The sequence below is a fragment of the Salmo salar genome, chromosome ssa04 (assembly GCF_905237065.1).
Source record: "Salmo salar chromosome ssa04, Ssal_v3.1, whole genome shotgun sequence".
Classification (NCBI taxonomy): domain Eukaryota; kingdom Metazoa; phylum Chordata; class Actinopteri; order Salmoniformes; family Salmonidae; genus Salmo; species Salmo salar.
The window spans coordinates 76,686,165-76,711,347 of NC_059445.1; the positions used below are offsets into that span (position 1 = coordinate 76,686,165).

Below are 25,183 nucleotides of genomic sequence, written 5' to 3' on the forward strand. Positions count from 1 at the left end.
GTGTTTAGTGGAGGAAACGGTGGAGCATATGTTGATATTTTGTGAACTGTATGAAGTAGGTAGGGAGAGATTTATGTGAAAGGGTTCGAGATGCTGGACAGAGTTGGAGTTTGGGTGGTGTAATGGGGGAGGGAAGTGGTGTCTAGGGCTCTGTTTCACTTTCTTATAGGAACAGGATTAATGAAGATAATGTAAAGTAGGTATGCCGTGATTGGCCTCACACTCCGGTACAGTAGGTGGCGGTGTATGCACCTTAAAAATTGGATGCGATCTGCCAGCCAAATCCCAAAGAAGAAGAACAAGACGAAGAAGAAGAAACAAGGGGAGGGACCTGAGCAGAGACAGTGTCCCGAGGAAAGAGTTTATATTACGGTTATAGCTATAATTTCTGTATTGAATAACGTTACATTGGTGATAATCTAATTGATTTATTGTTTAAATACAAGGATTTGCCTCTGTTCATATCAGGATGTCTGAGCCAAGCGCTAGATATCAGCAGGTGAGTAAAACGTTTGTCGTGTCTTTGAGTTAACGTTGGCAAGCATTAGCTAACAAACGTTAGTTAGCTAGAGGTTTGCAAGAAACACTGGTGATGGGTTGGCTCGAGTTAGGCCTCGTTGTTTTGAATGGCACCATGATTGAAACGTCAGTTAACAAATTAATATTAACACGTCATAATGCTTTATAGCTACATTAACATGTTAGTCATTGTTTTGTTGGTTAGCAATGCATTTTTGCTAACTTGGTCAACTTTCATAATGGTAATGTTTTGATAGTGTAACTAACATTAGCTAATAATGCTAGCTAACAAACTACACTACATTTTATTTGATATTTTTTTACATTTACTCCCATTTCTCCCCAATTTTGTGATATCCAATTGGTAGTAGTTAGTCTAGTCACATTGCTGCAGCTCCCGTACGGAGAGCCATGCGTCCTCAGAAACATGACCCTGCCAAGCCGCACTGCTTCTTGACACACTGCTCGCTTAACCCGGAAGCCAGCCACACCTATGTGTCGGAGGAAACACCGTACAACTGTCGACCGAAGTCGGCATGCATGCGCCCAGCCCGTCACAAGGAGTGGCTAGAGCGTGATGGGAGAAGGACATCCTGGCCGGCCCAACCTAGACGACACTGGGCCGATTGTGCGCCGCCTCATGGGTCTCCCAGTCACGGCTGGCTTCGACACAGCCTGGGTTTGAACTCAGGTCTGTAGTGACGCCTTTAGCACTGCAAGGCAGTGCCATAGGCCGCTGCGCAGCTCAACATGACCAAAAGCATGTGGACAACTGCTCATTGAACATCTCATTCTAAAATTGTGGGCATTAATATGGAGTTGGTCCCACCTTTGTTGCTATAACAGCTTCCACTCTTCTGGGAAGGCTTTCCACTATATGTTGGAACATTGCTGCAGGCCTTGATGTTAGGTGATTAGGCCTGGTTTTCAGTCATTGCTCCATTTTATCCCAAAGGTGTAAGATGGGGTTGAGGTCAGGGCTCTGTCAAGTTCTTCCACACTGATCTCGACAAACCATTTCTCTATGAACCTTGCTTTGTGCACGGGTGCATTGTTATGCTGAAACAGGAAAGTGCTGTCCCGGAACTTGCCATAAAGTTGGAAGCACAGAATTGTCTAGAATGTAATTGTATGCTGTAGTGTTAAGATTTCCCTTCACTGGAACTAAGGGGCCTAGCCCGAACCATGATAAACAGCCCCAGACCGTTATTCCTCCTCCACCAAACTGTACATTTGGCATTATGCATTAGGGCAGGTAGCGTTCTGGCATACACCAAACTCAGATTTGTCTGTCTGACTGCCAGATGGTGAAGCGTGATTCATCACTCCAGAGAACACACCTTCTGTACCCTTTTTATGGAGAACAACATAGGACAATGGGTTGAGTCTTGCGACGCTAACAGATCGGCAACGGCCCTTCTGAGTCGTGCCCAGATCATCGCCACTACTGTGGGATATATCCTCCAGTCTGAAGGAAGAGGGCCTCTAGAGAGAGGGCCTGCTGCCTGATTCTCCACCCCTGGCAGGTGTATTGCTCTGAAGAATGTGAGGTGTCTGTTTGCCCATAGCAGTAGTTACCTGGTGCAGTTGATGTGTGCAAGGCTGTGGGACGTGAGTAATGGTTTGCTGGCTGATGCATTCTATGGTTTGAAATTAAGCTCCATTTGTGCTTCTCTGCGTTCCTGCAGTTCCTTCTAATTGAAGGCCACTGTCGCTGCTGAATTGCTAAGCTTTTTGGCTGAAGCAGTGCTGTCATATGTCCTGCGTAGGATGCAATCAGATGCCCTGCATTGTTTGTTAGGCAGCTCTTTGTCTGAAAAGAGAGCGAGAGAAGCAGGCAGGACAAGTGAAGCAAATGATTTATCCACACGGGGGAAGTGGCCAAAACCAAGTGCCTTGGAGCACGCCAAATCTTTGAACAACGGGATTATGTCTGTCTTTTAAAAAACGGAATTGATCAAACTTGGATGTGGATGCCATGGCAGTAGGTGCATGTTCCACGTTGAAGTTCCTGCTTGCCCTCTCAAATATTTCAGACAAATGTATTTTCTGGTCAACCGTCACTGCTAGGCCGGCAGGCTTAGACGATACTAGAGCTGTGGTACATGACAGCATCATCAGATGTAGGGGATTTGGGACCGGCAGGGGAAGCCTGGCCAGGATGTGCTTAAGGGCAGACCTTAGACCGCTGCGCCACTCGGGAGCAGTGGTCTAAGTCACTGCGTCTCAGTGCAAGAGGCGTCACTACAGTCCCTGGTTCGAATCCAGGCTGTATCACATTCGGCCATGATTGGAGTCCCATAGGGCGGCGCATAATTGGCCCAGCTTCGTCCGGATTTGATCGGGGTAGGCCGTCATTGTAAATAAGCAGTTGTTCTTAACTGACTTCCCTAGTTAAATAAAGGTTGAATTTAATCTTATACCGCATCTGTGTCAATTTGTGCCCTGGCAAGGATGAGCTATGGTGTTTATTGAGTGGTGGATCACGAGGGGAGTGAGACCCATCATTAGACCTGGAGTGTTAGATCTGTGTGGTAGACTCATTTGATGCAAAGTGCGCAAGTCGAGATTTGAATGATCTTGGGTTTGAATTTCTGACTGAGTGCATGAGCTTCTACCCTGTCCGCTTGAGCATGTTCAGCTCCCAAACAAAGAAGTGTGTGTGCTCATCTGAGGCTGGGAGTTGTTTTTCACACTGTTGACATTTAGAGGTCAACCGATTATGATTTTTCAATGCCGATACCAGTTATTGGAGGACCAAAAAAAGCCAATACCGAATAATCGGTCAGATTTTTTATTTAAAAAATATATATTTATTTTATTTGTAATAATGACAATTACAACAATATTGAATGAACATTTTTTTATTTTAACTTAATATAATACACCAGTAAAATCAATTTAGCCTCAAATAAATAATGAAACATGTTCAATTTGGTTTAAATAATGCAAAAACAAAGTGTTGGAGAAGAAAGTAAAAGTGCAATATGTGCCATGTAAAAAAGCTAACGTTTAAGTTCCTTGCTCAGAACATGAGAACATATGAAAGCTGGTGGTTCCTTTTAACATGAGTCTTCAATATTTCCAGGTAAGAAGTTTTAGGTTGTAGTTATTATAGGACTATTTCTCTCTATACCATTTGTATTTCATATACCTTTGACTATTGGATGTTCTTATAGGCACTATAGTATTGCCAGTGTAACAGTATAGCTTCCATCCCTCTCCTCGCCCCTACCTGGGCTCGAACCAGGAACACATCGACAACAGCCACCCTCGAAGCATCGTTACCCATCGCTCCACAAAAGCCGCGGCCCTTGCAGAGCAAGGGGAACAACTACTTCAAGTTCTCAGAGCGAGTGACTTTACCGACTGAAACGCTATTAGTGCGCACCCCGCTAACTAGCTAGCCATTTCACATCGGTTACACCAGCCTAATCTCGGGAGTTGATGGGCTTGAAGTCATAAACAGCTCAATGCTTGAAGCACAGCGAAGAGCTGCTGGCAAACACACAAAAGTGCTGTTTGAATTAATGCTTACGAGCCTGCTGCTGCCTGCCACCGCTCAGTCAGACTGCTCTATGAAATATCAAATCATAGACTTAATTATAACATAACACACAGAAATACGAGCCTTAGGTCATTAATATGGCCAAATCCGGAAACTATAATTTCGAAAACAAAACGTTTATTCTTTCAGTGAAATACGGAATCGTTCTGTATTTTATCTAACGGCTGGCAACCCTAAGTCTAAATATTCCTGTTACATTGCACAACCGTCAATGTTATGTCATAATTATGTAAAATTCTGGCAAATTAATTACGTTCTTTGTTAGGGATAAATGGTCTTCACACAGTTCTCAACGAGCCAGGCAGCCCAAACTGCTGCATATACCCTGACTGCTTGCACGGAACGCAAGAAAAGTGACACAATTTCCCTAGTTAAAAGAAATTCATGTTAGCAGGCAATATTAACTAAATATGCAGGTTTAAAAATATATACTTGTGTATTGATTTTTAAAGAAAGGCATTGATGTTTATGGTTAGGTACACATTGGTGCAATGACAGTGCTTTTTTTGCGAATGCGCTTGTTAAATCATCACCCGTTTGGCGAAGTGGGCTGTGATTCAATGAAAAATTAACAGGCACCGCATCGATTATATGCAACGCAGGACACGCTAGATAAACTAGTAATATCATCAACCATGTGTAGTTAACTAGTGAGTATGTTAAGATCAGTTTAATGCTAGCTAGCAACTTACCTTGGCTTCTTGCTGCACTCGCGTAACAGGTAGTCAGCCTGCCACGCAGTCTCCTCGTGGAGTGCAATGTAATCGGCCACAATCGGTGTCCAAAAATGCCGATTACCGATTGTTATGAACTCGAAATCGGCCCTAATTAATCGGCCATTCCGATTAATCGGTCGACCTCTAGTTGACATGGGTGGAATGACATGTGTACAGCACTGAATCAGTGTGGAAAGAACAGATTTCACGTAAGAGAAGTGTGTTCCAAGAAAAAGGTAACAAGAAGTAGCTTTTTGTCTCTGTGTGCTTCGATTGCCTTGGTATTGGCTTTGGATGCTTAGAAAGTAATATTTACCGTTGGCTTCGACCCATCGTGCTTCGGAGTCGAGACTCCCACCTAAATATGTATCAAGGACCCAACTCGAAACTCCCGCCTATATGACGCCATCAGACTGGCAGAGTTAAGAGTGGACTGTAAGGCTCAGCGTTGGTGGACTTGGTCAAGAGAGGACCGGTAGCCAACAGCACCGCTGAGCACTGTGGTCACAGCAGAACTCCAAGTGAGGGAATGGTAATGCTAGATCAACGGGCTAGTCTGCGGGGACTGGCCCGACATGGCGGGTCAACAACCGCCAACCGGGTACAACAAACCAACTAGCTACGGTAGCTATGTGTGGCTAATTTAGCTAGCTAGCTACGAGCTAACTTTTGAGGTAGCTTCGAGTGTATCCCGAAAACTAGCTAGCTAGAGAACACACAAAGATGGAAATGCCTGACAAAAAGCAATACAAGTTAGCTAGTATGGGCCAGCACAATAACGACAGAGGGGGACTAGATTAGATAAAAATCAACAATTCCTAGAACTGGGATGTGATGACTTGTGCTTGTGAACCCATTTAGTTCTGTATTGTACCTTGTGAGATACTGTGTATATGTGCTATGTTGGAGGATATGTCTGGATGTCATGCTCAATGTTTTTATGCTGTATTTTATAAATGCATAAATCAACTATTCACGGCCAGGGCTCAAAATTAAGGGCGTCCTAAAATGTTTAAACACCATTCTCAAACACGCACCTGATGCGAGCAGTTTTTATAATGCGACAGATGGATATACAGACTAATGGTAGAAACGTAGAGTATCTGAAGATGCAACAATAGGATTCTGCCTTACTGACTTTGGACAGTAGAAGAATGCTTTCAATGGCATATCAGGAAGTCTTTGCTTTTTTTTCTTTGGTCGGATTTTGGATGTAGTCTATTAAAAGCAAGGTAAGATATGCCATGTAAAAGGTCCAGGTTTCAAACAGTGATATGGCTGGCTAGGCATCGCATATGTAACATAATATTAGAATATCATTCCAATGTTGAGCAAATAGGCCTATTAGAATGCACATTTGACTCTCCCAGCCCGTCTGCGGGCCACCAGCCCGGAGAGGATATTTCGCGTGCAGGGAGTTGCTGTGCCATTTGCATTGTCTGTTTGCTATGGCTAGCTACTATGGTATTCTAGAGAATATGGTTGTATCTCCTGAAACGAATGCAAACAGTAAAATGTTCTAAGTATTTCTGCCTCGCGCTGCAACACTGCCTGCCTGGGGACTGTGTGTGCACACGTGAAGAGCTGAGTGACAGATTCATTTTTAGAATTGCTGCGTACAGGCATACAGTCTACAGAAGTGAGACTTTGTGCTTGTGTTCCTTGGCTATTTATATTGTTTTGTTCACAAGCTAGGTTGTTTTTCAATGTTTAGTTTCAACTGCTAGGGAAGAGAAGCACCCCGGATACGAGTCACTCTCACAAACACCAACATGACTGGAGTCGCATTACTACGGTAACCAGGTGAACATTTGTCTCATCTGTGATATTTTGATTTAAAAGACTCATGTCACAAAAGAAATTGAAGAAATATACTTCATGATGCTAAACGTTTTTCTTAACAAATTTAAGGTTATGAAATATACACCAATTACTTTAAAAGCCCTGCAAATGACCTAGTCCTAGCCCCATGTTGGCATAATAAAATAAAATAAATTGTTTTTTCATTTTGGGAATGATCAAGTTCTGTTTGGGACAGTTGAAATTCCACTCTGGGATGGTGAGGGAAAAAGTTAGTCGCGCCATGCCTCTTTGTACAGTGGGGGGGAAAGTATTTGATCCCTGCTGATTTTGTACGTTTGCCCACTTACAAAGAAATGATAAGTCTATAATTTTAATAGTAGGTTTATTTGAACAGTGAGGGACAGAATAACAACAACAAAATCCAGAAAAACGCATGTCAAAAATGTTATAAAATTATGTGCATTTTAATGAGGGAAATAAGTATTTGACCCCTCTGCAAAACATGACTTAGTACTTGGTGGCAAAACCCTTGTTGGCAATCACAGAGGTCAGACAGTTCTTGTAGTTGGCCACCAGGTTTGCACACATCTCAGGAGGGATTTTGTCCCACTCCTCTTTGCAGATCTTCTCCAAGTCATTAAGGTTTCGAGGATGACGTTTGGCAACTCAAACCTTCAGCTCCCTCCACAGATTTTCTATGGGATTAAGGTCTGGAGACTGGCTAGGCCACTCCAGGACATTAATGTGCTTCTTCTTGAGCCACTCCTTTGTTGCCTTGGCTGTGTGTTTTGGGTCATTGTCATGCTGTAATACCCATTTTCAATGCCCTGGCTGAGGGAAGGAGGTTTTCACCCGAGATTTGACGGTACATGGCCCCGTCCATCGTCCCTTTGATGCGGTGAAGTTGTCCTGTCCCCTTAGCAGAAAACCACCCACAAAGCATAATGTTTCCACCTCTGTGTTTGACGGGGATATGGTGTTCTTGGGGTCATAGGCAGCATTCCTCCTCCTCCAAACACGGCGAGTTGAGTTGATGTCAAAGAGCTCCATTTTGGTCTCATCTGACCACAACACTTTCACCAGTTGTCCTCTGAATCATTCAGATGTTCATTGGCAGACTTCAGACGGGCATGTATATGTATTTTTGAGCAGGGGGATCTTGCGGGAGCTGCAGGATTTCAGTCCTTCACGGCGTAGTGTGTTACCAATTGTTTTCTTGGTGACTATGGTCCCAGCTGCCTTGAGATCATTGACAAGATCCTTCCGTGTAGTTCTGGGCTGATTCCTCACCGTTCTCATGATCATTGCAACTCCACGAGGTGAGATCTTGCATGGAGCCCCAGGCCGAGGGATATTGACAGTTCTTTTGTGTTTCTTCCATTTGCGAATAATCGCACCAAATGTTGTCACCTTCTCACCAAGCTGCTTGGCGATGGTCTTGTAGCCCATTCCAGCCTTGTAGGTCTACAATCTTGTCCCTGACATCCTTGGAGAGCTCTTTGGTCTTGGCCATGGTGGAGAGTTTGGAATCTGATTGATTGATTGCTTCTGTGGACAGGTGTCTTTTATACAGGTAACAAACTGAGATTAGGAGCACTCCCTTCAAGAGTGTGTGCCTAATCTCAGCTCCTGGGAGCCAGAAATCTTTTTGATTGAGAGGGGTCAAATACGTATTTCCCTCATTAAAATGCAAATCAATTTATAACATTTTTTACATGTGTTTTTCTGGATATTTTTGTTATTCTGTCTCACTGTTCAAATAAACCTACCATTAAAATTATAGACTGATCCTTTCTTTGTCAGTGGGCAAACGTACAAAATCAGCAGGGGATCAAATACATCTTCGATATTATGCTTTTTCAATCATATCGTGTGACGGGGAAGGAGTTCCCATAGATCGTTCAGCGACCTGTTATGAAAATGAAAGAAATGACAACCAAAATGGGGAACTGTCTGCTTGCCATTTTGTCAAATAAGTAGGTGGTCATGTGAGTTCCTGTCAAAGCGTGATGCTGGAACCTAGTGTGACCACTTCTTCTTTTTATTCTACGAGAGGGAACGAAACAGCAGATGTCGACTGCGCAGCCTCGTCTCTTCTGATTGCAGAACATCGGCCTTCATTTTCTGTTAATTTCCTGATGATTGTACGTGCTGAATCGCCACAGTTCATCACCCAGCAGGTGATCTACTGAGAACGGCTGGCGTTCGTTATTTTGTTTTCTGTCCAGAAGTCTGCTATAATATGTGCTCGCCTGACCCTTTAGCTTAGAGCCTGAATAAAACGAGCACTTTCTCCAGGCCTTGAACTGATCTCTTCACTAGGTCATGTTGATGTTCTCTGTCAGCTAGGCATAACCAGTTTATTGACTCTTCCCCTATTCAGCTGCCTAATGAAGAGGAGCCAGAGGAGGTTCTCCAGGTGGCAGCTGAAGCCCCACCCCCTTACAGCAGCATTGCAGCAGATAATGCAGGTAATAGTTCAATGCATACACAAATACACACATCACAGTGGAGTGTTATGGTTTGGCCTGGGGGTCAATGTCTTTACCGCTGCCCTGAGAGTCATTGGACAATTACAGTCTAGAACTAAACTAGGACAAGTCAAGTATCTTTTTTTTTATAACAGGCGATTTCCCTGCTAGCCTAGCATTAGGTTTACTTATGGTGTTACAGCAATTAGCCTACCAAAAGGGGATATATTGCACTCCAGTGTAACACAGCAGCTTATTTCACTTATTTACCTCCCTTAGCTTATTTTGCCTACAAAGAGGACGGGGGGTTCCCCAAGCCACCGTCATACAACGTGGCCACAACTCTCCCTTCCTATGACGAGGCAGAGAGAACAAAGGCTGAAGTCCATGTTCCCTTGGTGGCTGAAAGGGTGAGTCTTCCAGCACTACAAACTCCACGTAACCATCCCTTGTAGTTTTGCTGGACTATTTTGTGTTCATCCAGGTTCTGTGTTGTTCCTCGGTGTTGTGGGTGTGGCAGAAAGGAATTCAGTCCCTGTCTATTGACGGTCAGAATACTTCCTGAGTACATTTTCTACATTCTTTTTTTGATGGTGTGGCTGATCTCCCACGTAACCAACCGTGCCTCAGTTTTGTGTACTATTTACATTGAGCTGGATGCGGGCTAGTTTCTGAAAATGACTCCATGAACCCCATTGCATATAATATCAAAGTACGCCTGTTTAACCATGGGTGTGTGTAGGTATACAGTGCCTTCGGAAAGTATTCAGACCTTTTCCACATTTTGATACGTTACAGCCTTATTCTAAAATGGATTAAAAAAAAATATATATATATATATATATCCTCATCAATCTACACACAATACCCCATAATGACAATGCAACAACAGGTTTTTAGACATTTTTGCAAATGTATTAAAAATAAAAACACATCTTATTTACATAAGTATTCAGACCCTTGGCTATGAGACTCGAAATTGAGCTCAGCTGCATCCTGTTTCCATTGATCATCTTTGAGATCTTTCTACAACTTGATTGGAGTCCACATGTGGTAAATTTAAATTGATTGGACATGATTTGAAAAGGCACACACCTGTCTATATACGGTCCCACAGTTGACAGTGCATGTCAGAGCAAAAACCAAGCCATGAAGAAGGAACTCTCTGTAGAGCTCCGGGACAGGATTGTGTCGAGGCACAGATCTGGGGAAGGGTACCAAAACATTCCAGCGGCATTGAAAGTCCCCAAGAACACAGTCGCCTCCATCATTCTTAAATGGAAGAAGTTTGGAACCACCAAGACTCCTCCTTGAGCTGGCCGCCCAGCCAAACTGAGCAATTGGGGGAGAAGGTCCATGGTCAGGGAGGTGACCAAGAACCCGATGGTCTCTCTGACGGAGCTCGAGAGTTCCTCTGTGGAGATGGGAGAACCTTCCATCAGGACAACCATCTCCACAGCAATCTACCAATCAGGCCTTTATGGTAGAGGCCAGACAGAAGCCACTCCTCAGTAAAAGGCACGAGAGCCTCTTTGGAGTTTGCTAAAAGCCACCTAAAGACTCTCAGACCATGAAATAAGATTCTCTGGTCTGATGAAACCAAGATTGAACTCTTTGGCCTGAATGCCAAGCGTCTCGTGTGAAGGAAACCTGGCACCATCCCTATGGTGAAGCATGGTGGTGGCATCATCATGCTGTTGGGATGTTTTTCAGCGGCAGGGACTGGGAGACTAGTCAGGGTTGAGGCAAAGATGAACAGAGCAAAGTACAGAGCTCCTTGACGAAAACCTGCCCAGGACCTCAGACAAGGGCGAAGGTTCGCCTTCCAACAGGACAACGTCCCTAAGCACACAGCCAAGACAACGCAGGAGTGGCTTCGGGACAAGTTTCTGAATGTTCTTGAGTGGCCCAGCCAGAGCCTGGACTTGAACCAGATCGAGCATCTCTGGAGAGACCTGAAAATAGCTGTGCAGCAACACTCCCCATCTAACATGACAGAGCTTGAGAGGATCTGCAGAGAATAATGGGAGAAACTCCACAATTACAGATGTGCCAAGATTGTTGCGTCATACCCAAGAAGACTCAGTTCTGTAATTGCTGCCAAATGTGCTCAACAAAGTACTGCGTAAAGGGTCTGAATACTTATGTCAATGTGAGCTTTTTAAGGTTAGTATTTTTAATAAATTAGCAAAAATGTCAGCCAGTTTTTGCTTTGTTATTATGGGGTAATGTGTGTAGATTTAATCCATTTTAGAATAAGGCTCTAATGTGAAAGTCAAGAGGTCTGAATACTTTCCGAAGGCACTGTATACTGTACTCTGTATAGGTCAAGTCTGTTTTGAAACGGTTTAATCCCGGGCTGTATCACAACCGGCCGTGATCAGGAGTCCAATAGGGTGGCGCACAGTTGGCCCAGCGTCGTTAGGGTTTGGCCGGGGTAGGCCGTCATTGTAAATAAGAATTTATTAATTGACTTGCCTAGTTTAAATTAAAATTACAAAATTATAATTGGAACATCTCCAGCTGAATAACTTGTACATCCACTACTTTAGGGCAATGTAAAGAGAAGGACATGTTCGTAGCATGAATGTTTGCTGTCTTTGGTTGATATAGACTGCAGTGAGGTTTCCATCATCAAAAATGACTTGACGATCATCTCCACCATTTCTTTATCTCTGCAGGATGATGACTTTGCAGCCAGGGATGACTTTGAGGATGCGGACCAGCTGCAGATAGGCAACGATGGGATTTTCATGTTGACATTTTTTAGTAAGTCACATCTTGAAGTTGAATCTTCTCCTTGGTGAAGACTGGGGTTAGTATAATACACCCAGCAAAATGAAGAGGCATGTCATGTATTTATTTGATGATAAAGGTATTTGATGTGATCTTAGAATAGTATTTGTGTTGAGAAACAGCCCATCCTAGTCGACCATATGCACAGGTCTGTTTTAAAGCTCCTCCTCTCTCTCTCCTCTTCAGTGGCATTCCTCTTCAACTGGATCGGCTTCTTCCTGTCCTTCTGTCTGACCACCTCAGCAGCTGGCCGCTACGGGGCCATCTCTGGCTTTGGCCTGTCTCTCATCAAGTGGATCCTCATCGTCCGGGTAACATATCACTAACATTTCAGTTTACCCATTCAACTATTGGGAGCATATTTACAGTAGCCTGACAACTCCCACTAAATGATTCCGCTGTTCTGTAGATTGCAGTTTCAGACTCAAGAATGTAGCAATCATTTGAAGTCGTTTGTGATGACGAGGGGCACGATTTGGATCGTCTCTAACTAATCCGAGTATCAAAGCCAATGACACATTTTCAAACCTCCGCTTTACCCACGTGGCTATGGCCCAACCCATGGTGAAGGGTCAGGGAGGTACTCAGATCCAGACTCACTGCAGAGGAGAAACTAACGTCTGTGGGCGTGGCCAGGCAGTATTTAGTGTGCCTATATATATATATATATTTATTTATTTTACACAAGATATCACTACCAACACCCTCTGAGCTTTAGTTTTAATGTCACATGCACAGGATACAGCGGGTATAAAACAGTGCAGTGAAATGATAAACTTGTGAGCTCTTTCCCAACAATCAAAGTTGCCATCTTGGAGTAGTGATCTGATGGCAAAGTACTTCAGTTTGGTGTAGGTTTCCCTCTTCCAGAGCCCAAGATCACGTTCATGATTACTCTGACTGGTCCACTTATCTGTTAAAATCTCTAGGGAAGGTGGGACGAAATCGTCCCACCTACGTAACAGCCAGTGGAATCCTGTGGCGCGTTATTCAAATACCTTAGAAATGCTATTACTTCAATTTCTCAAACATATGACTATTTTACACCATTTTAAAGACAAGACTCTCGTTAATCTAACAACACTGTCCGATTTCAAAAAGGCTTTACAACGAAAGCAAAACATTAGATTATGTCAGCAGAGTACCCTGCCAGAAATAATCAGACACCCATTTTTCAAGCTAGCATATAATGTCACATAAACCCAAACCACAGCTAAATGCAGCACTAACCTTTGATCTTCATCAGATGACAATCCTAGGACATTATGTTATACAATACATGCATGTTTTGTTCAATCAAGTTCATATTTATATCAAAAACCAGCTTTTTACATTAGCATGTGACGTTCAGAACTAGCATACCCCCCGCAAACTTCATGTGAATTTACTAAATTACTCACGATAAACGTTAACAAAAAGCATAACCATTATTTTAAGAATTATAGATACAGAACTCCTCTATGCACTCGCTATGTCCGATTTTAAAATAGCTTTTCGGTGAAAGCACATTTTGCAATATTCTAAGTAGATAGCCCGGCATCACAGGGCTAGCTATTTAGACACCCACCAAGTTTAGCCCTCACCAAAGTCAGATTTACTATAAGAAAAATGTTATTACCTTTGCTGTTCTTCGTCAGAATGCACTCCCAGGACTTCTACTTCAATAACAAATGTTGGTTTGGTTCAAAATAATCCATAGTTATGTTCAAATATCCGCTGTTTTGTTCGTGCGTTCAAGACACTATCCCAAGTGTAAAGAAGGGCGACGCGCCCGACGCGTTTCGTGACAAAAAAAATCTAAATATTCCATTACCGTACTTCGAAGCATGTCAACCGCTGTTTAAAATCAATTTTTATGCCATTTTTCTCGTAAAATAGCGATAATATTCCGACCGGAAATCTGTGTTTTAGCTCAGAGAGAGAAAATAAAAACATGGGGTCGCCTCGTGCACGCGCCTCAGTCTCATTGTCCTCTGATAGACCACTTACCAAAGGTGCTAATGTTTTTCAGCCAGGGGCTGCAAAGACGTCATTCTCAGCTTTTTCCTGGGTTCTGAGAGCCTATGGGAGCCGTAGGAAGTGTCACGTTACAGCAAAGATCCTAAGTTTTCAATAAAAAGAGTCAAGAAGCCCAATGAATGGTCAGAGAGGGCACTTCCTGTACAGAATCTTCTCAGGTTTTTGCCTGCCATATGAGTTCTGTTATACTCACAGACACCATTCAAACAGTTTTAGAAACTTTAGGGTGTTTTCTATCCAAAGCCAATAATTATATGCATATTCTAGTTTCTGGGCAGTAGTAATAACCAGATTAAATCGGGTACGTTTTTTTATCTGGCCGTGTAAATACTGCCCCCTAGCCCTAACAGGTTAATGTTTGTTTTTCCCCCCAGTTCTCCACCTACTTCCCTGGGTACTTTGATGGGCAGTACTGGCTGTGGTGGGTGTTCCTGGTAATGGGTAGGTACAACCACTCTTCTGTAGTTTTCATTTGTAGTACTAGACAGGTAAATGCATTGTAGCATTGGTGTAGAAGGGTCTTTTTATTAGGGTACCAGTGAGGATTTCCTACACTGGACAACTTGTTACAGCTGTTAAGTCATTGATAATAATCTGCCAGTTTTTCATTTACATTTAATATATAAATGGGGATCAGAGCTATTTTCAATAAAAATTCACAAGTTGATTTTAAAACCAATGTTGTCGGATTTGTCCAAAATTGTTACATTAAACATAACATAAACCTTGCGTTTATGGCAATGTAAGTTATGTCATGAGATTTAACTGTCGGACAGTTTTATTTAGTTAATTTTTTGTGTAGAGATCTCAGAAATTCAGTGTAACTACGTAACATTTTGTGTCTCCTTATGTTACGGGGTTAAAACAGTTTTCATGGGCACATAATCATGTATGCATTGCAAAATCAAATGCTTCTGAAAGTCGCCTGCCTTTGATGCTTAACCTAAATCGATACTGTCATTAACGTGGTTCTTCTATAATTATGCATAATACTTGTTGGATGCGCATTTGGTGTCCAGCTGATTAGTTACGTGGTGATACAGGAAGGAGTTTTCCTAATGACAGTCAAGTGATGAACGGCTGTTGTGGAAGCGTATGCGACGCAACAACAGCCCAAGTGCTGGAAAAAAGGTGCTTGTGAGGAATGTCCAGAATATTTTGGTGTTTCATTCGTTATGCCGGTGAAGACAGTTGTGCCTGGATCCACGTTGGATCTAATATCCCTAGAGAATTGATGTTGATTTACAGCAGGGTCTCGTTAGAGTAAACAGAAAAAGCAGCAAGTTAATGTTTTTATGCCTCGGATTGGACGCTGAGTCTACTGTGCACAATTGTGTAGGATAGACTACTATGCAACACCCAAGCTATTCCTATTAATTATTCTGGATATAATGACAATGGCTTATTCATGATATGATCTGGTAATGAAATGACAACATACATTTTGTTTTCCATGTTAGACCTGCAATTTTAAACCATACAAGGGGCTTGAAGTAGCCTACTTGAATTTGGAGCTCAGAAATTCAAGTACTGTAATAAGCCTACCTTTTTTTTTTTTTATGACATTTCCTCAATTTGGTGCATAAAAAGTTATTGTAGCCAGTTTCTAAGTTCTCCTGGTCCCTCATACTTATTTGTTTTTGTGGGAGATGTGGCCACTTTTGTTTGTTTCCCGTCGCTTCAGTTGGAGGGTGTTGCGCCACTCTTGCAGTAAAACCACGTGCGGTGATTATGAGGACGACATCTGTTGGCATCAACTTGGTTTTCCATACAATTCCTTTCATTAAAAAAGAAACATGGTTTTTGGTCACTCTCTCATTGTAAAAACCGCATTAGTGACTTTCAGATGGTGAGATTAATGCTACGGCTATTCATGGCTTTATTATGTGTGCCTGCGTTGGCCACACAGGCTACTATATTAGGCCCTATATGTACCATTATATCAATTGTACAATTGTGTAATGTTGAGGTCCTTAAATTACAATTAAGTGCTTGATCAAGTCTCTGAAAGTCCTTGAATGACTTGCCAATGTCTGTATGAACCTTGCTTAAAGGATGTATAGTCCTAGACCTATGTTGGTGGAGTTATGGGCCAATTTGCATATTCACTTTATTCCTTAGTGCACATGGAACGGCATGAAAGTCCATTTTATTTGTTTCAAACCATATAGATTTTTTTCATCCTGTCACACATTGGCCCCATTTTTATTTATAGAAATACCCAGCACTATCTATTAGGGTTGAATATTTTCCCGGTGTTTTACAAATGTTCCATCCCGAGAATAAATCACTTTTCTCCTGGGTAACCCAGTATTTCCCGCTAAAACCGGAAGTGTCATTCAAAAGCATTAATTAATCATTAAAGCATATAAATAGGTATATGCCTGGATTTGATTTAGTCAAGCCTGAAGCTACCTGAGCCATACATGAAATACATTTTAATGAGCCCAAGCCCAAATGATTAGTGTTATCCAATACATATATGATGTAGGCTACTGCACATTACACTCAACAGAAAAGCCCATAGATGTAGCTTATATGTCCTCTTGGGTAAATAAATGAAACTAGCTTAAGTAGGCCAATCTTTGAGTGTGAACTGTATTAAATGGACTGGAATTAGGCACATCATTCAAACCATGATAAAGCAGGGAGAGAACATGCAATTCTGGGTCCGCACATGCGGCCTACAAAGTTACAAGTATAGGCTAGCAAATTTAATTTTGAAATATAGTAGGGCCTATTTGTATAATTGGTAGGCTGACACATACACTACCATTCAAAAGTGGGGTCACTAAAATGTCCTCACTTTTATTTATTTTTATTTTTTTGTCCATTTTTAAAATAACATTGATCAGAAATAGGGTAGACATTGTTAATGTTCTGAATCACTATTGTAGCTGGAAATATAGGCGTACAGAGGCCCATTATCAGCAACCGTCACTCCTGTGTTCCAATGGCATGTTGTGTTAAACTTGGATTAGCTATCATTTTAAAAGGCTAATTGATCATTAGAAAACCCTTTTGCAATTATGTTAGCACAGATAAACTGTTGTCCTGATTTTAAAAGAAGCAATAAAACTGGCCTTCTTTAGACTAGTTGAATCTGGAGCATCAGCATTTGTGGGTTCGATTACAGGCTCAAAATGGGCCAGAAACAAAGTACTTTCTCCTGAAACTTGTCAGTCTATTCATGTTCTGAAAAATGAAGGCTATTCCATGCGAGAAATTGCCAAGAAACTGAAGATCTCGTACAAATCTGTGTACTACTCCCTTCACAGAACAGCGCAAACTGGCTTTAACCAGAATAGAAAGTGGGAGGCCCCGGTGCACAACTGAGCAGGAGGACAAGTACATTAGTGTTTAGTTTGAGAAACAGACGCCTCACAATTCCTCAACTGGCCACTTCATTAAATAGTACCAACAAAAAACCAGTCTCAACGTCAACAGTGAAGAGGCGACTCCGGGATGACAGCTTTGCACACTCTTGGCATTGTCTCACCTGGAATGCATTTCAATTAACAGGTGTGCCTTGTTTAAAATTTAATTTGTGGAATTTCTTTCCTTCTTATGGATTTGAGCCAATCAGTTGTTGTGACAAGGTAGGGGTGTAAATAAGAATTTGTTCTTAACTGACTTGCCTAGTTAAATAAGGTTTTTTGGCAAAGAATGAGAGTGGAGTGTTGCATCAGATGACCTGGCCTCCACAATCACCTACCTTCAACGCAATTGAAATAGTTTGGGATGAGTTGGACAGCAGAGTGAAGGAAAAGCAGCCAACAAGTGCTCAGCATATGTGGAAACTCCAAGACTGTTGGAAAAGCATTCCAGGTGAAGCTGGTTGAGATAATGCCAAGAGTGTGCAATTCTCTCAACGCAAGGAGTGGCTACTTTGAAGAATGTGTATATATTTATCATATACTGCTCAAAAAAATAAAGGGAACACTTAAACAACACAATGTAACTCCAAGTCAATCACACTTCTGTGAAATCAAACTGTCCACTTAGGAAGCAACACTGATTGACAATACATTTCACATGCTGTTGTGCAAATGGTATAGACAACAGGTGGAAATTATAGGCAATTAGCAAGACACCCCCAATAAAGGAGTGGTTCTGCAGGTGGGGACCACAGACCACTTCTCAGTTCCTATGCTTCCTGGCTGATGTTTTGGTCACTTTTGAATGCTGGCGGCGCTTTCACTCTAGTGGTAGCATGAGATGGAGTCTACAACCCACACAAGTGGCTCAGGTAGTGCAGCTCATCCAGGATGGCACATCAATGCGAGCTGTGGCAAGAAGGTTTGCTGTGTCTGTCAGCGTAGTGTCCAGAGCATGGAGGCGCTACCAGGAGACAGGCCAGTACATCAGGAGACGTGGAGGAGGCCGTAGGAGGGCAACAGCCCAGCAGCAGGACCGCTACCTCCGCCTTTGTGCAAGGAGGAGCAGGAGAAGCACTGCCAGAGCCCTGCAAAATGACCTCCAGCAGGCCACAAATGTGCATGTGTCTGCTCAAACGGTCAGAAACAGACTCCATGAGGGTGGTATGAGGGCCCGACGTCCACAGGTGGGGGTTGTGCTTCCAGCCCAACACCGTGCAGGACGTTTGGCATTTGCCAGAGAACACCAAGATTGGCAAATTCGCCATTGGCGCCCTGTGCTCTTCACAGATTAAAGCAGGTTCACACTGAGCACGTGACAGAGTCTGGAGACGCCGTGGAGAACGTTCTGCTGCCTGCAACATCCTCCAGCATGACCGGTTTGGCGGTGGGTCAGTCATGGTGTGGGGTGGCATTTCTTTGGGGTGCCGCACAGCCCTCCATGTGCTCGCCAGAGGTAGCCTGACTGCCATTAGGTACCGAGATGAGATCCTCAGACCCCTTGTAAGATATGCTGGTGCGGTTGGCCCTGGGTTCCTCCTAATGCTAGACCTCATGTGGCTGGAGTGTGTCAGCAGTTCCTGCAAGAGGAAGGCATTGATACTGTGGACTGGCCCGCCCGTTCCCCAGACCTGAATCCAGTTGAGCACATCTGGGACATCATGTCTCGCTCTATCCACCAACGCCACGTTGCACCACAGACTGTCCAGGAGTTGGCGGATGCTTTAGTCCAGGTCTGGGAGGAGATCCCTCAGGAGACCATCCGCCACCTCATCAGGAGCATGCCCAGGCGTTGTAGGGAGGTCATACAGGCACGCGGAGGCCACACACACTACTGAGCCTCATTTTGACTTGTTTTAAGGACATTACATCAGTTGGATCAGCCTGTAGTGTGGTTTTCCACTTTAATTTTGAGTGTGACTCCAAATCCAGACCTCCATGGGTTGATAAATTGGATTTCCATTGATTTATTTTTGTGATTTTGTGGTCAGCACATTCAACTATGTAATGAAAAAATATTTAATAAGATTATTTCTTTCATTCAGATCTAGGATGTGTTGTTTAAGTGTTCCCTTTATTTTTTTGAGCAGTATATTTCCGCTTATGTTATTAACCTAGTAGGCTCTTTTCTTTATTTTAACATTTTAGTCATTTAGCAGACGCTCTTATCCAGAGCGACTTACAGTAGTGAGTGCATACATTTCATACATTTCCCCGTGGGAATCGAACGCACAACCCTGGCGTTGCAAACACCATGCTGTACCAACTGAGCCACACGGGACCATGTGCCTAATTTCTCTCTTGTTTAATTTCTTCCTCGCTTTCAACAGTTAAATGAAATATGTTTTGTCCTTATCTTCGTCATTCTAATGTCATACTTGAATATTATAGGACTAGAATCAGATGCAGAAGGATTTCACTTCTCTTGATGAAGATAATTGAATAGTTATGGGTCTAAATAAATAACTGCTATAGCCTACTGCCATCGTGCGTTTGCTCTTTCAAACTACCTGTGATTTCTATTGGCTGATGTATTTAACGTTCAGCATACGCACTTGCTTACCTCTTTGAATAGTCTATTGGTATAAAAAATGTCCAGCAAGCTATTCTAGTCTAACTTTTCCTGCATGGGACTCCAAGGCTAGTGTAGCACAGGTGCTTGCTTATTGCGCAAGAGACAGCGGCTATAAGTAAGAAGCTTATTATTCATAAGCCATCAATAATTATAAAAATATAAGGCTAATACTGCATTAAATGTATTACCTGAAACAGACCAGGACATATAGGGCTATGTATCACTCTACAACTGGATTATCTATTTTGGATGCAATGAGAGAGCAGGAGAGATTTAAAGCAACGATATTTGAGTGACGGGCTGTTTTAACTCTGCAGCTGCAATAAAAAAATATATATTTACATAAAAAAAATATAAGGTGACCCCCGAAAGCCAGGTGGAGATGGGTAAATTAGATGCACATTCTGTCTTTATATTATAGACTATGCTGCCGCAAATGTAGGTCTACCTGTCACAAGAAAAACGGTTACCATGATGAGATAAGATCTGCATGCATTTGTGAACTGCGCTCCAATCTGAGATGGGTCTGTGCCCATCCTCAGCGGTGATGATTCATCATGCAGAGGCCGTAGAGAAGACCGATTTTAGACATCTCATATAATTTAACAGTTCCAGTTTACGCCATGCTGTTCATATAAATAATTTATTATAATTTACCGGTTTCTTGCAGTTATTTTTTCCCGGGAAAAGAGTGGTTTTGGGAGGTAAATCTCGGTAACCATGTTCCCGCCATTCAACTCTAGTATCTATTGAATGGACAGTGTGCATGAAGAGTTAACTTACACTAACAAGAATGCCTTGTTTGATGCCTGGAGTTGAGTTGCTGCCCCAAAAAACATCGTAGAAAAATGACTCCTGTATTCTCTGTCTTCTAGGATTCCTGCTCTTCCTCAGAGGTTTCATCAACTACGCCAAGATACGCAAAATGGCTGACTCGTTTTCTACTCTTCCGCGAACCAGAGTCCTTTTCATCTACTAAAAGTGGAAATCTGACTTCTATAGAGAAGTTTGCTCTGGCTTCTAAACTCCATCACGGGAGGCTGAGAAATGTTTTGCTGCTGTTGAATCGGACGATACACTTTCGCTCTCTTGATGTAAACTGGTGGATGCTGAAAATTCTGTAACTATTCAATCATTAGTGGTTTGTCAAGTGCTATTTGCAATCAAATCTGTGATGTATAAATAATGCCTTACATATTATTATCAGTTTGTAGCAATGGTATGTACTCTACCCCTTTTAGCCAATAGGGGGCAGTCTTGTCTTTTTCTGTCCTCTTTCAAAGTGTTTGATATGGAGACTGCTCAGCTGTATGCTGAACCTGTGACAGTACTATTGAGTTCGGTCTGTGGATCGGAGCATTGAGTCAAATTTATCAAAAGCAGTGCTTTTTTCTTGATGTGTATATGATAATGAAATTAAAGTCTGTCTTAAGATGTTACCTTCAATGTGTAGAAAACTGATTTTGTATTCAAGTGTCATTTTCACTCTGGAAATCCTAGTCAATACAGTCATCGAGGTAGGCATTGGAACCTTGTTGCTAGGGTTTGTCAGTGCATTTCAGACATTTAAGGAGTATCCGAGGAATTGATTTAACCTTTTTATTTAAGCAGGGAGTCCCCTTGAGACTAAGCTCTTGTTTTTATAAGGAGGCCTGCATGACAACCAAAAATTGGTTGAACTGTTCAGGTTTATGTACCAATCCTATTTGACACTCATCAATCCTTGCATCGACGGTTTTGATTGGCACAGGTTTTTGTACACAACCCTTATAAATCAGTATTCGGTTTGCTATTATCACCATAATTACCTATCTCTACAGTCTACTGCATTTTGTTTTTTAACAATCGTTCTGGGGTATCTAATGTATTTCTGTATTACTGCGGTTAAGAGGGAGGTGGGAAGTTAGCTTGAGATGGATGTTGGAGTAGTAGAGTACACGTCTGCAGTGAATAGTTCCCTCCATGTTTGGGGTTGGTCAGTGAATCTGGTGTAATACACATGAAGATATAGGTGCTGGGTGGTTCCTTAATGTATCGTATGATCAATTGAGTTACCTGGCGTTTTCACTCCCCTATCTAAGGACAGGGGGAAGGAGAAGCTGATGTGTTTATGCCCTGATTTCTTCATTTGGCCGTACGTAGAGTGAAAGACCCTTCACCTAAAAAAATGTTGATGGTTTGAAGTGCACTTCTCCCCGATGTTGCAATGTTCACCTAAATTGCTCAAGTCTGAAGATTGGAATAGCTCATCTTCGAGAACAACTAGCCTACCATGGCTGAACTGTTGTACACATCTACAATGTGTTCACATTTATAAACATTTGAGGGACTGAAATAATGCATCACCAAATTGAAATCCCACGCTTTAAGTAATGTGAGCCTGCATGTACACTTTTCAGAGCATTTGTGTGTTCTAGATTTCATTAAATAAATCACTATGTCAAAATATGTTGAGGAAAGTTTTATGACTGATGTGGTTGCTTTACCTACCGTATTTGAATGCACTGGCTGTAAGTAACTGAATAAGAACACTTTCATTGATCTCTTCTCTTTTGCATTTTGGGTTAACATGTTCTACACCCCATAGCATCACGTCGGTGATAAAGTAGGCAGTGGTGAGGGGGTGGAGCTTCCTTGTTACTTGTCATCTAAAAGAGTATCTTCTGTCAACTTGTATCTTATACCTAGCCTGGGTAAAAAAGGTCTATTTAGCTAACATTCCACTCCATGTACTCCATTTCATATGCCTAAGATATATGTTTAGCATGGTAAGGAGTGGCATGATAGCCTAACTGACTGGTACCAAGACTATCCTATCGCTGTTCTCAACGTACACTACATGACCAAAGTATGTAGACATCTGCTTGTCGAACATCTCATTCCAAAATCATGGACAGTAATATGGACTTTGTCCCCTCTTTGCTGCTGTAACAGCCTTCACTCTTCTGGGAAGGCTTTCCATTAGATGTTGGAACATCCATTCAGATACAAGCGCATTAGTGAGGTTGTGAACTGATGTTGGGCGATTTGGCCTGATTCGCAGTCGGCGTTCCAATTCATCACAAAGGTGTTCGACGGGGTTGAGGTTAGGGCTTTGTGCAGGCCAGTCAAGTTCTTCCACCGATCTCGACAAACCATTTCTGTATGGACCTCGTTTGTGCACGGGGGCATTGTCATGCTGAAACAGGAACCCAGAATGTTGCCACAAAGTTGGAAGCACAGAATCGTATAGAATGTCATTGTATGCTGTAGCGTTAAGATTTCACTTGAACTATGGGGCCAATTCCGAACCATGGAAAACAGCCCCAGACCATTATTCCTCCTCTACCAAACTTTACAGTTGGCACTATTCATTGGGGCAGGTAGCGTTCTCCTGGCATCTGCCAAACCCAGATAAGTCTATCGGACTGACAGATGGTGAAGCGTGATTCATCACTCTTGGGAAGGCATTTCCAATGCCAATACTTGGCATTGCGCATGGTGATCTTAGGCTTGTGTGCCACTGCTCGGCCATGGAAACCCATTTCATGAAGCTCCCGACCAGCAGTTCTTGTGCTGACGTTGCTTCCAGAGGCAGATTGGAACTCTAGTGAGTTGCAACTGAGGACAGATTTTTACACTACACGCTTCAGTACTCGGCGGTCCCGTTCTGTGAGCTTTCGTGGCCTACCACTTCGCTGCTGAGCCGTTGTTCCTCCTGGACTTTTCCACTTCACAATAACAGCACTTATAGTTGACCGGGACAGAAATTTGACGAACTGACTTGTTGGAAAGGTGACATCCTATGACGGTGCCACGTTGAATGTCACTGTGCTCTTCAGTAAGGTCATTCTACTGTCAATGTTTGTCTATATGATTGATTTTTATACACCTGTCAGCAATGGGTGTGGCTGAAATTTTCTAATCCACTCATTTGAAGGGGTGTCCACATACTTTTGTATAAATAGTGTATCAAGGGACATTTAGATTTGATGGAAATGCTTCCTGCTTCAGTGTTATGGCCCATGTGTACTGGCTCCCAGCTCCTGTCCTGTGTGACTTCCTTGGGGAGAAAGAAGCACTTAGTACTTGCTATTGGTAACAACCCACATCAGCCTCATGTAAATTGCAGGCAGTCAAATGACCTCATTGTTAAAAATAAACAGATTTCAGGGGAAGGGGTTTAGCAAGCAGGTTGGTGTGGAGGAAGGTGTGTCGCCTGTCACCACTGACATGTGAGTCATCCTGGCCCTCCCCATCTCTCATTCCCTTGCTCCCTTCATATGGGTACTGTTGTGTGTGTGAGAGTGTGTGTTGGGGGATGGGAGGCAGGGCTGTGAAAGGGGCTGACTCTACTGATAAGGTCATCCTGACAGTGGGAGGAGAGGATGCTAGCTAGCACTGGCTGGTGGGTGGAGAGGAGAGGATTCTAGCTAGCACTGGCTGGTGGGAGGAGAGGATGCTAGCTAGCACTGGCTGGTGGGAGGAGAGGAGAGGATGCTAGCACTGGCTGGTGGGAGGAGAGGAGAGGATGCTACCACTGGCTGGTGGGAGGAGAGGATGCTAGCACTGGCTGGTGGGAGGAGAGGAGAGGATGCTAGCTAGCACTGGCTGGTGGGTGGAGAGGATGCTAGCACTGGCTGGTGGGAGGAGAGGAGAGGATGCTAGCACTGGCTGGTGGGAGGAGAGGAGAGGATGCTAGCACTGGCTGGTGGGAGGAGATGAGAGGATGCTAGCTAGCACTGGCTGGTGGGAGGAGATGAGAGGATGCTAGCTAGCACTGGCTGGTGGGAGGAGAGGAGAGGATGCTAGCACTGGCTGGTGGGAGGAGAGGATGCTAGCACTGGCTGGTGGGAGGAGAGGAGAGGATGCTAGCTAGCACTGGCTGGTGGGAGGAGAGGATGCTAGCTAGCACTGGCTGGTGGGAGGAGAGGATGCTAGCACTGGCTGGTGGGTGGAGAGGAGAGGATGCTAGCACTGGCTGGTGGGTGGAGAGGAGAGGATGCTAGCTAGCACTGGCTGGTGGGTGGAGAGGAGAGGATGCTAGCTAGCACTGGCTGGTGGGAGGAGAGGAGAGGATGCTAGCACTGGCTGGTGGGAGGAGAGGAGAGGATGCTAGCACTGGCTGGTGGGAGGAGAGGAGAGGATGCTAGCACTGGCTGGTGGGAGGAGAGGAGAGGATGCTAGCTAGCACTGGCTGGTGGGAGGAGAGGAAGCTAGCTAGCACTGGCTGGTGGGTGGAGAGGATGCTAGCACTGGCTGGTGGGTGGAGAGGAGAGGATGCTAGCTAGCACTGGCTGGTGGGAGGAGAGGAGAGGATGCTAGCACTGGCTGGTGGGAGGAGAGGAGAGGATGCTAGC

At 43.4% G+C, this 25,183-nt stretch overlaps 1 protein-coding gene across 2 annotated transcripts; it reads left to right on the forward strand.

Annotated features, from left to right (window-relative positions):
• The first annotated feature begins 279 nt into the window (after positions 1 to 279).
• Positions 280 to 21,283, forward strand: LOC106603856 (NEDD4 family-interacting protein 1-like). Of its 2 annotated transcripts, none has more exons than XM_014198054.2 (7): positions 280 to 499; positions 8,990 to 9,077; positions 9,357 to 9,487; positions 11,759 to 11,846; positions 12,060 to 12,184; positions 14,267 to 14,333; positions 20,720 to 21,283. In XM_014198054.2, exons 1-7 carry the CDS (start codon positions 470 to 472, stop codon positions 20,821 to 20,823), a joined length of 633 nt encoding a protein of 210 aa, XP_014053529.1. In that variant the 5' UTR covers positions 280 to 469; the 3' UTR covers positions 20,824 to 21,283. The 2 variants fall into 2 exon arrangements, with proteins under 2 accessions (XP_014053529.1, XP_045573309.1); XM_045717353.1 differs by lacking the exon at positions 280 to 499 and adding an exon at positions 8,560 to 8,786.
• Positions 21,284 to 25,183: the final 3,900 nt, after the last annotated feature.